Below are 18,106 nucleotides of genomic sequence, written 5' to 3' on the forward strand. Positions count from 1 at the left end.
TTCTATCATATCCCCCCCCCTCTCCCTTATTTTTTCTAGTGTCGTCAGATTCAGTTCCTTCAGTCGCTCTTCATATACCATCCCTCGTAACGCTGGGACGAGCCTCGTCACAAACCTCTGAACCTTTTCCAGTTTCCTTATGTGTTTCTTCAGGTGGGGACTCCATGATGGGGCTGCATACTCTAAGACTGGCCTCACGTAGGCAGTGTAAAGCGCTCTAAATGCCTCCTTACTTAGGTTTCTGAATGATGTTCTAACTTTTGCCAGTGTAGAGTACGCTGCTGTCGTTATCCTATTTATATTTGCCTCAGGAGATAGATTAGGTGTTACGTCCACCCCCAGGTCTCTTTCTCGCGTCGTCACAGGTAGGCTGTTCCCCTTCATTGTGTACTGTCCCTTTGGTCTCTTAATACCTAGTCCCGTTTCTATAAATTTACATTTGCTCGTGTTAAACTCCAGTAGTCATTTCTCTGACCATCTCTGCAACCTGTTCAAGTCCTCTTGGAGGATCCTGCAATCCTCATCTGTCACAACTCTTCTCATCAACTTTGCGTCATCCGCGAACATCGACATGTAGGACTCTACTTCTGTAAATAGAATTGATCCCAGCACCGATCCTTGAGGTACTCCACTTGTTACTGTTCGCCAATCCGACTTCTCGCCCCTTACCGTAACTCTTTGGCTCCTTCCTGTTAGGTAGTTCCTTACCCATGCTAGGACCTTTCCTCCCACCCCCGCCTGCCTCTCGAGTTTGAATAGCAAGTCTCATGTGAGGTACTGTATCAAAGGCTTTTTGGCAGTCTAGAAATATGCAGTCTGCCCATCCTTCCCTATCCTGCCTCTGTGTAGTGTGTGTGTGTGTGTATACTCACCTAGTTGTGCTTGCGGGGGTTGAGCTCTGTCTCTTTGGTCCTGTGTGTGTGTGTGTGTGTGTGTGTGTGTGTGTGTGTGTGTACTCACCTAGTTACTCACCTAGTTGTGTTTGCGGGGGTTGAGCTCTGGCTCTTTGGTCCCGCCTCTCAACCGTCAATCAACAGGTGTACAGATTCATGAGCCTATCGGGCTCTGTCATATCTACACTTGAAACTGTGTATGGAGTCAGCCTCCACCACATCACTTCCTAATGCATTCCATTTGTCAACCACTCTGACACTAAAAAAGTTCTTTCTATATATATATATATATATATATATATATATATATATATATATATATATATATATATATATATATATATATATATATATATATGCAATTGACGATCACAAAACACTGATCATTTTATGCGGAAAATCCACAGAGAAATGTGAAATGAGGTGAACGTTTTGGCTTGTTAAAGCCTTTGTCAACACCAGACTGACTGAAGTCAGTCTGGTGTTGACAAAGGCTTTAACAAGCCGAAACGTTCACCTCATTTCATATTTCTCTGTGGATTTTCCGCATATATATATATATATATATATATATATATATATATATATATATATATATATATATATATATACACATACACATAAATACAACATCCGTGTCTCACCTCTCCTTCAGGAATCAGACGCCAAGGACGTGGAAATCAGAACGACCTCGTCTCTCTCAGCGGCCGATCGGGACTCCGACAGCGGCTGGGAGAGGGAGAGTAGCAAGGCCTCTCCCAGAGATCCCCAAGCGGTTCCGCCGCTCACACACGCTCGGTACAGCGTGGGGTCTACGGTCTTCACTCCGCCCGTGAGTATAGTGGAGTTGGTCTGAGGTTACGTTGGGTGAGTGGGTGTTAAAAAAATCTAAGTTATATTTGTCTTGGTATGTTGCGGTGTGTGGTACAGGCTGGGGGTACAGGCTGGGGTACAGGCTGGGTACACGCTGGGGTGCAGGCTGGTACAGGCTGAGTACAGGTGGGGTATAGGCTGGTACAGGCTGGATACAGGCTGGGTACAGGTTGGGTACAGGCTGGTACAGGCTGGGGTACAGGCTGGGGTACAGGCTGGGGTACAGGCTGGGTACAGGTTTGGATACAGGTGGGGTACAGGCTGGGGTACTGGCTGGGGTACAGGCTGGGGTACAGGTTGGTGCAGGCTGGGTACAGGCTGGGGTACAGGCTGGTACAGGTTGGTACAGGTTGGGGTACAGGTTGGGTACAGGCTGGTACAGGCTGATACAGGTTGGGGTACAGGCTGGGGTACAGGCTGGGGTACAGGTTGGTGCAGGCTGGTACAGGCTGGAGTACAGGCTGGGGTACAGGCTGGGTACAGGTTGGGTACAGGCTGGGTACAGGCTGGGTACAGGCTGGTACAGGCCGGGTACAGGCTGGTACAGGCTGTACCCAACCTATTCCCTCAGACGACGTGATCTGCAAGCTGAGAACCTTTAAATTGAGAGTCTTCAACTTGAGAGCCTTTAAATTGAGAGTCTTCATCTTGAGAGCCTCTAAATTGAGGGGTCTTCATCTTGAGAGCCTCTAAATTGAGGGGTCTTCATCTTGAGAGCCTCTAAATTGAGGGATCTTCATCTTAAGAGCTCTTGAGATCAAGATGAGGTTGAAGGGTCTGAAAGTTAAAGAGTCTGAAAGCCACGTTTAGGATCCAATTCTTTCCTATAGCATCGAGTTCTAATATCTGAGCTCGGGGGGGGGGGGTGAGGGTGGGGGGGGGGGGAAACGACCCACGCTGTGGTCTGAAGACCTTCGACCCTGGGCCCAAAGACCTTCTACCCTGGGTCGAAAGACCTTTTACCCTGGGTCGAAAGGCCTTTCCAACTCCCGGTATTCTTGGAGAGTTGTGTTTTTTTGGTCTTTAATGCCGAGTACCTTTCATACTGAAGGTCTTCCCGAAGACCAGTTATGGTGGGGTCTTTCTGGTGAGAGGGGAGGGGGGTGGGGGTGTCGGGTCTCCATATTTGGGGGTTTGTTGCGGTAGTGAGCCTGTGTGTATGTGTGTGTGTGTGTGTGTGTGTGTATGTGTGTGTGTGTGTGTGTGTGTGTGTGTGTGTGTGTGTGTGTGTGTGTGTGTGTGTGTGTGTGTTTGTGGTTCATCGCCAGTGAATACAATCGTTTTTTTTAACCGGCTTTGATGTCTCTTCCCCTTTCTTTAGGATCAAGGCTACATCTCCTACGTGGACTACACCAGGGACTACTCCCCCGTGCCCGTTTCTGTAGGCGAGACCTACAACCAGTTCCAAGTAGGGGGTCCCTACGCCCGATCCACTCCAGCCGGCGACCCCCCTTCTTCCTTGCCTTCGTCAGTGGCACCGCCCCCGTACACGCCCACGCCTCACGCCGCCACGGATCTCAACGGTGGGGTCAACGGGCGGGTCCACGCCTCCTCCAACGGCAAGGTCGTCAACGGAAACGGCGTGAACGGCACGCTCAAACACGCCCTACTACAGGATCTCAAACAGGAGCTGAAACGGGAGCTCTCACACGATCTGGACTCGGCGGCGCTTCACAGTAAATACATCATCCCACCGCAGACCAAAATTAAGCCCGGTACTTTGGTCTAGGGGTCCGAAAACAGGGCCGTTTAGAGAATAGAATTTTAGCAATTGTAGAATTATTTAACTTTATAAAAACTGGGAACCCAGAAAAGGTACATTGTTGTCATAGCTGAGAGTGCCAGCGATCAATTCCCAGAGCTCAAGCGATTTATGGAGCTCATTAGCGCTCTAAAAATTGGCAGATAACAAGAGGATAGTTATATATTAAGCTCCCTCTTCCCCTCCCCTCACTTCATTCCCCCTTGCATTCCCAGATCAGGTTCTTTTAACATTTGCAGATTAAGATAATTTGCTCCTCTGATTCCTGCTTAAGGGGAAAGAGAGAGTTTTTAAACCAAATTTTAAGTCATTTGCCTCAATTTAAATTTATTTTAGTTACTTCCTAAGGCACTACCCGCCAAACACACACCGAAACTACGACGTTGGTACAACGTTCGAACAAGTTTTAACGCAGCCTAACCAGTTATAACAACCAATATAGCAAGTTGTAACAACGTTCTAATACGTCATAAACACGTTAAGTCAAGTTGTAACAAGTTTATTACAAGTTGTAACAACTTTATTACAAGTTGTAACAAGCGTAAAATAGAGACAGTTTCGGTTTGTGTTTCCAGGGTGTTCTGAAAGACCCCGTCTTAAAAAGCACTCCCGTATCCCCCCCCCCCCTTTTTCACCCCCCATAGGAACCCCCCCACCCATTTTCTACACTAAATCTTTGACGGCAACCCAGTTATTCCTAAGATGTACAGATCTGTGATATGAGTTATTTACGCGCCCCCAGCAATTGTTAAACGGGAACCAAAAAGAAAAAATGTGTGTTTGAATGTATGTGTTCAGAAAAACCCAAGACGGAGAGGGGGTCAGACCAGAGATTGTATGCTGTATTAAAGCACAAAAGATAGACTCTGTTTGCTTCCCCCTATTAACCCTTCCCCTTTTTATTGTGTTATGGAGAATGCAGAGAGAGACACTAAGTTGCTGAAGGTTGGACTGCTTTCCTCTCGACGCCAATGTTTTAAAACCACACAGTTTTAAGCCCTCACGCCGCAGGAAATGAAGGAAGTTGTGAAGGAAAAATGACAGAAGGGTAGGAAAAAGCAGGGAGACGAGAGACCTTGACTACTGAGTAATGAATCTCTTCAAGACGGTGTTGAAGAAGCCTTTTAAACAGACTTGAAAAAAGGAGGGGGGAAGGTAGGATTCTGATGCAGTCATGAAGAGGTCTTTGAAACAGACAGTGAAGGGGACTTTGAAACAGACAGTGAAGGGGACTTTGAAACAGACAGTGAAGAGGACTTTGAAACAGACAGTGAAGGAGACTTTGAAACTGACAATGAAGGGGGACTTTGAAACAGACATAAAGTGAACTTAAATTCAATAATGAAGGGACCCTTCAGTTTTAAATGTATGAAAAGTGTCGAGTTTCGGTCCAAAGGGCATAAAAGCACCTCAACTCTCCTGAACCGCTGAACTAAAATATCGGTTATCTTCTTCTTAAAAAGTGCTTCGACTTTGACTTTTTATATACGATTTCTCTGTGGATATCGTTTGTTATATGTGTTTCGAGTGAGCCTTTGTCAATATATTAATGCAAATTGTGTGCATGGAAGGAGTGAGCATACAGATTTATGTCTATACATAGATATATATTATCTGTATTAAATACTGTAATCATCTTATTGAGTGTATATAGGCAAGCATTTCATCAGGATTCCTTTACATCCCTATCATGGTTCCTTACCCTACGAGCGATGCCAAAGTGGTTCAGCTCGTTCACGGGTCTCTGAAAAGACTACTATTTCCCCAGATAGAAGAAGCCAATAGGCTTCAGCTCATACACGGGTCACGAGGGGGGGGGGGGGAGGGGGTGGAAGGAATACAGTATCATACAATTTGCTACTGTATTTGGTATTTCCAAACCGCAGAATAAGAAACAAGACAAGAAACATGTCTTTAAAGTACTACGGGCTCACCATAGCCCGTGCTACTTGGAACTTTTTTTGTTCCGGGTAGCGAATCTTACACAACACATATCGCAAGATGTACTTTGCTGTTTCTTAAGAGTTACTGTGTTATGGAGGTCACTAATTAACCCTCCCAGGTGTGGCGGCTGGTGTGAATGGCACTGATAACGATCCAACAACCCAACCCCCATCGTTATTATTTGTTAACGTTTGATAACGTTGCTGAAACGTCGCGGGGTATGATATGAGCTCCAGGGCGCTAACTGACGCTAGTATTCGAGAAGTGTAAAGCAATTTACACTTTCTTGAAAAAGGGGTGAGGGGGTCCATTGTATTTCCATACATCTTCACACCTGCCTGTGATCTTCACACCTGCCTGTAATTAGCGTTGTTTAATGAGCCATTCTTGTGCCTGGGGCTCAGCGTTTGACTCTATAAGGGGGCTCAGCGTTTGACTCTATAAGGGGGCTCAGCGTTTGATTCTATAAGGGGACTCAGCGTTTGACTCTATAAGCTTATTAAGCATAGCCAGGAGCCAAGTCGCCAGAAAAAAGCTTATGAAGGGAAATTTTGCTGTTGAAGTGTGTGTGTGTATGTGTGTATGTGTGTGTGTGTGTGTGTGTGTATGTGTGTGCGTGTGTGTAGTCAGTTAGTTGTGCTTGCGGGGGTTGAGCTCTGGCTCTTTGGTCCCCCCCCCTCTCAACTGTCAATCAACTGGTGTACAGGTTCCTGAGCCTATGTGTGTGTGTGTGTGTGTGTGTGTGTGTGTGTGTGTGTGTGTGTGTGTGTGTGTGTGTGTGTGTGTGTGTGTGTGGTTGGTTTATATCTGACACCTGATTACTTTTCCCTATTAAGATAGAGAACTACTTGATATCACACTGGGCGACTGTGTCAGTCTGTCTATTCTAGCTATCTCGAGGAGTTAGGAAACGGTTTAGAAACTAAAAAGAAAAGCTATTCGCCAACGACCTCGCTATGAGCTCCTCTTCTGATTGGCCTCGATCCTAGAGAGCTCACTTTGAACCCCTGAGAGCTCAACTAAAACCCAGGGAGCTCTCTTGAACCCCAAAGAAGCTCACCTAAATACAATGGGGCTCAACTGAACCCCGTAAAGCTAACCTAAATCCCCAAAGAGCTTACCAGAGCCCCAGAGCTCCAAGTGAGCCCCTGGGGATCCCACTTTACCGTCAGAGCTGTTGTGCTCATTTTTGGTTCTATATACAAGCTTTGCATATGTGAAGTTAGGGGAACATTTCCTGTATTTTCCATGCCACCTCACACAAGCCTCCCCCCCCCCCTCATATACGTCAAAACACACACACAAACTCACTTTATATATATACATATACACACAGACACACCTCTCACCTCATACACATACATATACACACTCATGTATGGCGTCCAGTCGTTGTCTCATTCATACCAACCATAGATGCCATGGATGAGTTGTATGTCATTCTCATTTTCACTCACACTGCAGCATACACATTTGTGTGTGTGTGTGTTTTTTCTGTTTTTTTTATATAAACTCATGCACTTGGTTGTGTTTTATTTTTGTATTTAATGCCATCATCAACGTTTATTTCTCTTTCATTTTGTCTCCTTTCAAATACTTTCAATTTCACATATTTTGTTTTTCCAATCATTTTTTTTCAATTCTCTCCACCCTTTCGTTAAAATCAAAGAATCCTTCTATTCTGTCTTTCATTTTTTTTCTCTCTCTCTCTCTCTTTCTCTCTCTCTCTCTCTCTCTCTCTCTCTCTCTCTCTCTCTCTCTCTCTCTCTCTCTCTCTCTCTCTCTCTCTCTCTCTCTCTCTCTCTCTCTCTCTCTCTCTCTCTCTCTCTCTCCCTTGGTTCAGTCTCGGTCAAAACGCACTACTTTTACCCATTCCTTTTCAATTCCCTTCTCGCCCTTTTCTAACTATAGCTTGGCCCCCCTCCGTCAGTGCCTACCTCACTACCTCTTAACTACCCCCATTTACCTCGTTCGCAAACCTCTCCTTTCCCACTTCCCTCTCCCCCACTCCCCCCTCACTAAGCCTTTCAACAGTGGGGTGAAGTTCAGTCTTGATTGGGGGGGGGGGAGTTTATTTGCGTTCCTGTGCGTCTTTTTAGTAAGACTGACTCACTCTCTCTCTCTCTCTCTCTCTCTCTCTCTCTCTCTCTCTCTCTCTCTCTCTCTCTCTCTCTCTCTCTCTATTAACCTTAGTGTTCTCTAGCATCGTTCCTGTTCATGGTAGGTAAATTGTAAATATTCAAATTATCCCAAAACGAAGATCAAAATAATAGAATGTGAAAATGGAAGCGAAAATTTAAAATGTAAATTTTTTTGTTTTTTCAAAGTTTTGTATATATGGAGAAATATATTTTCGGGGAGGGGGGAGGTCAGGTCCATACGTGTGTGTTTGATTAGCCCAGTCACGATATCCTATTGACTGGGACCATCCCAGTCACGATATCCTATTGATTGGGACCATTCCAGTCACGATATCTCGCATCTCATTGGGTTCAGCTCAGTTAAAACAGTTTGTTCTATATCACCACCTCTTCTTTAACCCCAAGCCACCACCTCTGCTGTAACCCCAAGCCACCACCTCTGCTGTAACCCCAAGCCACCACCTCTGCTGTAACCCCAAGCCACCACCTCTGCTGTAACCCCAAGCCACCACCTCTGCTGTAACCCCAAGCCACCACCTCTCCTCTAACCCCAAGCCACCACCTCTCTAACCCCAAGCCACCACCTCTCCTCTACACACACGGGGAAGAATACCTCATCATTTAGACCATTTTTCTTCATAATGTTGGGCTAATTCCCATCTTCGCTCCCACTCTCCCCTCTCACGCCATTTTCCCCTCTTTTCTCTCTCCCTCTCTCCCTCTCTCTCCCACCTCACCAGGCGACTACTAAACGAAGAGAGGGGAAATAAAACCAGCAGTTATACCTCCGGAAAACAGGAAAAAAAAAACAAAAAAAAACTTACGCAAGATCCTAGACGCTGTGTGAATCTTAATGTGCGTCCTAAGACCTCATCCCCACAATCTTCCCCCTTTTTTTCCAGGGAATATTCCCCGCCGTTTCGAACACATCCCCCCAACCCCCCCCCCCCCCTCTACCCGTATCTACGAACCCCGAACGGTGATTACTGAGCCGGTTTGCGCTCCCAGGATAGCCAACCAGGACCGTCTATGGCGTTAAAAAAGCCAAGAAAGATCGCTCTGTAATTGTCATCCACGCAGTAGTGGAGATCTTGAGGTTATCTTGAGATACATTTCAAAACTGCGTCAGCTCAAGTCCTTAGGAAACAGCGTCTTGGCTTCCACCTGCTTTCGAGGAGGAGGGCGCTGCTGCTGCTGCTGCTGTTTGGGTTAAAGAGGGTTGTTTGAGCGTCTGTGGTTGTAATTTACTCTAAGAAAGGCGTTTTTATTTGGGGTGATATGCTAGACTTGTTCAAGACATGGGGTTCGCCAGGCTTGTGAAGTGGTTTATTGCGCTAGGTAGCGAGTATATTGGGGCTAGTTAGCGGGTATATTGCGTTAGTTAGCGGGTATATTGCGTTAGTTAGCGGGTATATTGCGTTAGTTAGCGGGTATATTGCGCTAGTTAGCGGGTATATTGCGCTAGTTAGCGGGCATATTGCGCTAGTTAACGGGTATATTGCGCTAGTTAACGGGTATATTGCGCTAGTTAGCGGATATATTGCGCTAGTTAGCGGGCATATTGCGCTAGTTAGCGGGTATATTGCCCTAGTTAACGGGTATATTGCGCTAGTTAGCGGTATATTGCGCTAGTTAGCGGGTATATTGGGGCTAGGTAACAGGTATATTGCGCTAACTAGCGGTTCGCGAGGCAATAGCTAACGGAAAACGGAGAAAACGGTAGCCAGAAATATTATAGCAACGGAAGCCATGATCAAACTGCCTAATTACTAATCCCTCTCTTGAAGTAACACTGATTAATGAACTCTAAACTGGGGCAGTTTGTCGGTGTCCGTATTCTGCCTTGCTTAACAGATTCGTTTTCTGCCGTTAAAGACTTCCTGTTGCGTGAACATGTCTCTGTTAATACGGGTAGTTCACCCGGGTTGTGCTGATTGACTTGCCTGTAATCTGATTGGTCAGCGAGGTTGTGTTTTGCTCCTAATTCAGCCGTAGTTTGGTCCGTCATATCCTGTGTCAACAGGTGAAGTTTCTGTTGGCCAGCAGCGATTGGTTAAAGGGGTTTCTCAAGGGCGTTCTGCGTTATCAATCTCTGTTTTTGTGTTTCTGTTGAAGTATACATACGTATCTTTCATCCGCTTCAGTAAACAGATGCATATCTCGTCTCTCCGTTGCATAGTTGCATTACTCGTCTGTTTTAATATACAGAATCTAGGCCACGAATGATAAGTTGATTCTGTATTGTATGCATCATTGAATGGTTGGTAGGGTGCAGGAATTTGGGTTATTTCCAGTTTTTCATACGTTTTTCGATTGAGTTTTGTGTGGTGATTAGTTGGGAGTTTTTAAGGTGTTTTAATGGGGGGACTTTTGTTGTGGCGACGGGAACCAGTTGTCCTGTTGATTGGTCATACATTTTTTTTGGCCATAGATTCGGGCTTTTATGCCTCGAGGGCAATTGTTGATATTATTTTGAATTGTACTTGGATTTGTTTATTTGTTGAGGCGTGTGTGTGCTTGTTTCACATTGTGTTCATGTACTGCACACGTCATGTGCTTGTTTCTGTGTCCTCATGAGCGTATCTTTGGCTTCTTTATCTCCCCTAGTTGGCATAACTTGGGATTGTTTCTATATATATATATATATATATATATATATATATATATATATATATATATATATATATATATATATATATATATATATATATGTATATATATATATATATCCCTGGTGTAGATAAACGTGCCTTTTCACCTACCATTTTGCTTCTTTTCATTTGGATTAACTTTCTTGTCGAACAAAGGTGCTATTCTTTCTATGCCTTCTGATTCAATGCCCTTTCCTTTTCTCTTTGTCCTTTCTCTTGTCCTTTTTTTCCCTACACCAGTAGAAAATCTCCCCCCTCCCCAACCCCTCTTCCAACTTTTCCCTATCATGACACTATCGCGATTAATCTTTCTTATTATGTTTGCTCATAGCTCAGTTGATAGAGCTTTGGCTTCACACACACACACACACACATGGGGTTCCCGGTTCGAGTTTCCAAGAGACCGGGTGAATGAAACTTATCAGGATTCATGATAAAATTTTCCCTATCATGACATACACCTCTACTGTATCTACCATCACCACCATCATCACCATATCCATCACCATCACCCCCTTAACACCACCACTACCACCACCAATACCGTGATTCTCCTCGCCTGATAATCTCTAATGTTCTCCGCCTCTCAACTGCTAAAAGGAAAAGTCAGTAGCCTTTAAGGAATCTTTATTGTAATTGTTTATTGTACATGTGAGAAATAAAATATTTTGTTATATATGGTATTTCCTGGCTTTATTATCTCCTATTTCCACTATGTATCTTGCTTTATCTGGGGATAAAGATACCCCAGATGGGGATGGGGATAAATATATTTATCTTTATTATCTTTATTTATCTTTATCCAAGTTGGGGATAATCGTGTTTATCTCTCTTCTCTATCAATTTTCTAAAGTAAGAACAGGAGTATACAGAGAGAACAGGGATAAATACAGAACAGAAATTATAGATACAGAACAGGACTAGAGATAGAACAAGACTAAAAATAGAGAAAAGGAATATAGATCAAGAAAGAGAATGGAACTAAAAGTAAAGATAGAAGAGGACTAAAGATAGAGACAGAGAACATGATAGAGACAGAGAACATGATTAAAGATAGAGACAGAGAACATGATTAAAGATAGAGACAGAGAACATGATTAAAGATAGAGACAGAGAACATGATTAAAGGTAGAGACAGAGAACATGATTATAGATAGAGACAGAGAACATGGCTATAGATAAAGAAAACAGGACTTAAATATATTTGCACCTCTCACCACCTTTGATCTAAAATAAACAAATCCACCAAAATATTAACTTTTGTAAAAATATATATATATATATATATATATATATATATATATATATATATATATATATATGTATATATATATATATATATATATATATACATATATATATATATATATATATATATATATATATATATATATATATATATATATATATATGTCGTACCTAGTAGCCAGAACTCACTTCTCAGCCTACTATGCATGGCGCGATTTGCCTAATAAGCCTAGTTTTCATGAATTAATGTTTTTTCGACAACCTAACCTACCTAACCTAACCTAACTTAACGTTTTCGGCTACCTAACCTAACCTAACCTATAAAGATAGGTTAGGTTAGGTTAGGTAGGGTTGGTTAGGTTCGGTCATATATCTACGTTAATTTTAACTCCAATAAAAAAATATTGACCTCATACATAATGATATGGGTAGCTTTATCATTTCATAAGAAAAAAATTAGAGAAAATATATTAATTCAGGAAAACTTGGCTTATTAGGCAAATCGGGCCTTGCATAGTAGGCTGAGAAGTGCGTTCTGGCTACTAGGTACGACATATATATATATATATATATATATATATGTCGTACCTAATAGCCAGAACGCACTTCTCAGCCTACTATGCAAGGCCCGATTTGCCTAATAAGCCAAGTTTTCCTGAATTAATATATTTTCACAAATGTTTTTCTTATGAAATGATAAAGCTACCCATTACATTATGTAAGAGGTCAATTTTTTTAATTGGAGTTAAAATTAACGTATATATATGACCGAACCTAACCAACCCTACCTAACCTAACCTAACCTATCTTTATAGGTTAGGTTTGGTTAGGTAGCCGAAAAAGTTAGGTTAGGTTAGGTTAGGTAGGTTAGGTAGTCGAAAAACATTAATTCATGAAAACTTGGCTTATTAGGCAAATCGGGCCTTGCATAGTAGGCTGAGAAGTGAGTTCTGGCTACTAGGTACGACATATATATATATATATATATATATATATATATATATATATATATATATATATATATATATATATGCAAAAGCTAAATTCTTCTTATGAAGAGAATTATGTAAATTACAGTAGGAAAAATACTCATTCAATAATTGTTCTAACAATCACGACAATAACCATATAAATATTATTTATTTCCCCTATAACTATAGCCAACATATAATCACAATCTTTATTGTATCAAAATGTATCAAGCAGCATTGATACATTTTAAGAAACTATAGTGCTCTTTAGAGTGGAATATTCTTACACAATAACAGTCCCATTCAAAGCTGGATAAATTCCTGACATGGAGACCGTGCTAACATCTTTTAATAATATAATCCTACATTTAGATGTGCTAGTAGCACATCTAAACTACTGGGACCGATTAAAATGTTAAAATCTGTATTATCTGAGCGCTGGCGAAAGATACCTAATAACTCACACCTGGAGAAAATGCTAGAGGGAATCGTCCCAATTCTGCACACGGAAATAACACCACACACGAGACCAAGAGACATGGCAGGATGTGCAGAAGAACCTCTTTGGAAAGCAGAGGTGTAATAGGTGTAATAGGAACGCTGAGAGAGAACTCTATCAGGATCAAGAGCCCAAGACTCTCCCCCAACACATAAGAAGTATAACTGGCTGACCTATCACTTTGAAAGTATACTTGATCAACCAGGCTGTGATTCATACGTCAGGCTGCGGGCAGCCGCGTTCAACAGCCTGGTTGACAAGACCACCAACCAAGAGACCTGGTAAGAGACCGGGCCGCGGGGACGTTGTAGCCCAGTTGCGCCTGCCTAGAAAAATTAAGTGAAATCATGCATTTATCTCGGCTAAATCCCACATCAGGTGACCGTCTCACAGAGAAATCCCACACCAGGTGACCGTCTCACAGAAAAATCCCAAATCAGGTGACTGACTCACAGTAAAATCCCAAATCAGGCGACCGTCTCACAGAAAAAATCCCAAATCAGGCGACCGTCTCACAGAGAAATCCCACACCAGGTGACCGTCTCACAGAAAAATCCCAAATCAGGTGACTGTTACACAGAAAAATCCCACATCACGCGACCGTCTCACAGAAAAATCCCAAATCAGGCGACCGTCTCACAGAGAAATCCCACACCAGGTGACCGTCTCACAGAAAAATCCCAAATCAGGTGACTGTTACACAGAAAAATCCCACATCACGCGACCGTCTCACAGAAAAATCCCAAATCAGGCGACCGTCTCACAGAAAAATCTCAAAATCAGACGACCATCTCACAGAAAAATCCCTCACGAGGTACCCGTCCCACAGAGTAATCCCCCACGAACTAACCGTCCAGAACAGAATGGTACAGAACACTCCCACAGAACACTCCCACAGAACACTCCCACAGAACACTCCCACAGAACACTCCCACAGAACACTCCCACAGAACACTCCCACAGAACAATACCACAAAAAGTGTGTTGTATCTCCAGCAACACAAATGAATTGATCTAAACTGTCTAAAAACCTGTAATTTTTTTATTTTTTTTTAATTAGTTCGATATTGGTTGTCAAACATGTTTTTATTTGTTGTGTTTGTCGTGTTTTTGTTGTATTGAATTATGTATTCGTTCGCGACCGTACAAATAAGCATTATATAGTTAAAAATACTAAGAAAACACAAGTTATAATTTAGAAACGAGGGATTGTGAGTATGAGCAACACCTTGTGGCTATCTCAAGCATCTCCTCCACTGAGGGCGAGGTGGTCCTCCCAGCATCTCAAGGACCACCTTGAGTTTGCTCTGAAATACTCCAGAACAATGCTTACATAAACCCAGAGTTCCGGATCTTGGGTCAGAAATCTTTCAAGACTACAAATGATACACACTGAATTCATTAGTTAATTCAAGCGTTCATACACTTGCAATACACAATATTGGGGGGTCTGCAATATTGGGGGATTGCAGGAGGTTATCTTGAGGTTATCTTGAGATGATTTCGGGGCTTTTTAGTGTCCCCGCGGCCCGGTCCTCGACCAGGCCTCCACCCCTAGGAAGCAGCCCGTGACAGCTGACTAACACCCAGGTACCTATTTTACTGTTAGGTAACAGGGGCATAGGGTGAAAGAAACTCTGCCCATTGTTTCTCGCCGGCGCCTGGGATCGAACCCAGGACCACAGGATCACAAGTCCCGCGTGCTGTCCGCTCGGCCGACCAGCTCCCCTGTTATAAGTAAGGTAAAACATGATCAATATTGAAAAAAATGGTGATGGTAGCGTGGTCCAAGGAGTAATTATAACAAGAGCATTCATTCCCCAGAGAGGCAACGTCTCTCTCTCTCTCTCTCTCCCCAGAAAGGCAGCATCTTTCTCTCCCCCTAGAGAAGCAGCATCATTAACATCACCACAATCCAAACTACCTCTCCTCCCCCACATCTGATTGGCAACTTCACCTGTTCGGAAAAAGACCTCACTGTGCAATTTCGTGTCATCAGACTGACTAAATATTTGTTCGAATGACAGCATGAGTTTCAGCACACACGATACAGTGAACCCCAAACACGGCACTCTCAATATTTACCTGTCTATAATGAAGGTAAGCAGGTAAGTTCCGGCACTCTGTCGTTCATGGGGAGATTAAAAGAACTCTGGGAGCACAGGAGGCAAATCATTGTATAATGTTTGTGTGTGTACAAATTTTATGAAAGCAACTCAAGGGGCTGGGGTTTTTTTTCGTGCTTGGATTCACTGCTGGTGTAGTAGCAGTGAGTTTTTTTTTGTATCCAGCTTTCACTGATATCCAGCTTTCACTGATATTCAGCTTCCATTGATATCCTGCTTCCACTGATATTCAGCTTCCACTGATATCCAGCTTCCACTGATATCCAGCTTCCACTGATATCCAGCATACACTGATATTCAGCTTCCACTGATATCTAGCATACACTGATATCCAACTTCCACTGATATACTGCTTCCACTGATATCCAGCATACACTGATATCCAGCTTCCACTGATATCCTGCATCCACTGATATCCAGCTTCCACTGATATCCTGCTTCCACTGATATCCAGCATACACTGATATCCTGCTTTCACAGATATCCTGCTTCCACTGATATCCAGCTTCCACTGATATCCAGCATACTCTGATATCCAGATTCCACTGATATCCTGCTTCCATTGATATTCAGCTTCCACTGATATCCAGCTTCAACCAGTGATATCCAGATATCAACATAAACAATGAAAAAGGCAAAATTTGTTGCCTAACTCACAGGTACCTATTTACTACTAGGTGAACAGCGGTATCAGGTGAATGCGCGTCTCTGTCCAACCACGAGAATCGAGGCATGAGTTGCGCGTCGACGACGAAGACCACTGAACTACAGGACCCCCAGCATCAAGGTTCCCCTGTTGAACCTCCCATCAGGAGAAAGTACTAAGTCACAGTACAGGAGAAAGTAAGTACAGTAAGTACAGGAGAAAGTACTAAGACCATGTAGCACTTTGAAGGGATATAAGGATGAAGATTTGGATTAAGACAAAGTAAGGGAATGGTGTCCAAACACCTGGGACGTCGGGGATTGAACGCCGACCTGCATAAAGCAAGACGGTCGCTCTACCGTCCAGACCAAGTGAGGAGGGGCACCCGAACACCGCCGGGTACTCCTCCTAGTATATTATTATATACCAATGAAATCATGAATAAAAAGCATTACTGAAAGACATTAAATATTCAACGCTCATGTATCTCTCAGTTCGTGAACATTTCTCGCTCTGCCCAAGTAGAGGGGGGAGGGTGCAGACCGGCCCCATCCCCCCATAACCCCCTTAATGTGACCACTGGGTTATTGTTAGATTCATACCGTCACTCGATAACGCAAATTTTCACGCAAAATTGAGGATTCGTGTCTGCCTGTTGGGCAAAAATATATTGGAATACACACACACACACACACACACACACACACACACACACACACACACACACACACACACACACACACACACACACACACACACACACACACACACACACGCACAGGGGGGACTCGCGGCCGAGTTAAAACCGTTCGGGATTCGCAGTCTACAGATCCGATTGAGTCAGAAATAAATGGACCGTTTCTTTAGCCTGATACCCTTGTTCACCTAGTAGTAAAATGGGTTCCTGGGTATTAGATATAGCTGCTGCGCGCTGCATCATGGGATATGTAATAGGATGACACAGAAAAATAGGTCGGGAGTCTGGTCCAAGAGCTTGATCTTGTTGATACAACAGTGTACTCCTAGAGTACTGAGTCGTACACTGACAGTTTGGGTTCGAACCCTAGAAGGGGTCTTTTAAGTTCACTGTTGAAACATATGCCGTTTGGGGACCATTCGAGCTTTAAACGCGCAAGCGCGCATACACACACTCATGCGCGTATTTTTGTCTACGCATGTGTGTTTGTGTCTATATATATATATATATATATATATATATATATATATATATATATATATATATATATATATATATATATATATATATATATATATGCAAACAAGCCTGAATGGTCCCCAGGACTATATACAACTGAAAACTCACACCCCAGAAGTGACTCGAACCCATACTCCCACAACTGGTATGTACAGGGACGCCTTAATCCGCTTGACCATCACGACCGGACATAAGGAAGTGATAGCCGAGGCTATATGAACCACTTCCCCGCCGGCACTCGGATGGTAATCTTGGGCATAGCATTTTATCAAATCACCTCATTCTTTGGGGCACACGTGAGGAACACAAATGCAAACAAGCCTGAATGGTCCCCAGGACTATATACAACTGAAAACTCACACCCCAGAAGTGACTCGAACCCATACTCCCACAACTGGTATGTACAGGGACGCCTTAATCCGCTTGACCATCACGACCGGACATAAGGAAGTGATAGCCGAGGCTATATGAACCACTTCCCCGCCGGCACTCGGATGGTAATCTTGGGCATAGCATTTTATCAAATCACCTTATTCTTTGGGGCACACGTGAGGAACACAAATGCAAACAAGCCTGAATGGTCCCCAGGACTATATACAACTGAAAACTCACACCCCAGAAGTGACTCGAACCCATACTCCCACAACTGGTATGTACAGGGACGCCTTAATCCGCTTGACCATCACGACCGGACATAAGGAAGTGATAGCCGAGGCTATATGAACCACTTCCCCGCCGGCACTCGGATGGTAATCTTGGGCATAGCATTTTATCAAATCACCTCATTCTTTGGGGCACACGTGAGGAACACAAATGCAAACAAGCCTGAATGGTCCCCAGGACTATATACAACTGAAAACTCACACCCCAGAAGTGACTCGAACCCATACTCCCACAACTGGTATGTACAGGGACGCCTTAATCCGCTTGACCATCACGACCGGACATAAGGAAGTGATAGCCGAGGCTATATGAACCACTTCCCCGCCGGCATTTGTACATACCAGTTGTGGGAGTATGGGTTCGAGTCACTTCTGGGGTGTGAGTTTTCAGTTGTATATAGTCCTGGGGACCATTCAGGCTTGTTTGCATTTGTGTTCCTCACGTGTGCCCCAAAGAATGAGGTGATTTGATAA

At 43.5% G+C, this 18,106-nt stretch overlaps 1 protein-coding gene across 1 annotated transcript in view; it reads left to right on the plus strand.

Annotated features, from left to right (window-relative positions):
- Positions 1–10,947, plus strand: part of LOC138364590 (irregular chiasm C-roughest protein-like) — a 27,293-nt gene extending 16,346 nt beyond the window's left edge. Inside the window, exons 9-10 of the mRNA XM_069324403.1 lie at positions 1,549–1,725; positions 3,088–10,947. Coding sequence (XP_069180504.1) covers positions 1,549–1,725; positions 3,088–3,495 — 585 coding nt within the window. The 3' untranslated portion in view covers positions 3,496–10,947. The remainder of the gene's footprint in view (positions 1–1,548; positions 1,726–3,087) is intronic.
- The last annotated feature ends 7,159 nt before the right edge of the window (positions 10,948–18,106 follow it).

The sequence above is a fragment of the Procambarus clarkii genome, chromosome 14 (assembly GCF_040958095.1).
Source record: "Procambarus clarkii isolate CNS0578487 chromosome 14, FALCON_Pclarkii_2.0, whole genome shotgun sequence".
Lineage (NCBI taxonomy): Eukaryota > Metazoa > Arthropoda > Malacostraca > Decapoda > Cambaridae > Procambarus > Procambarus clarkii.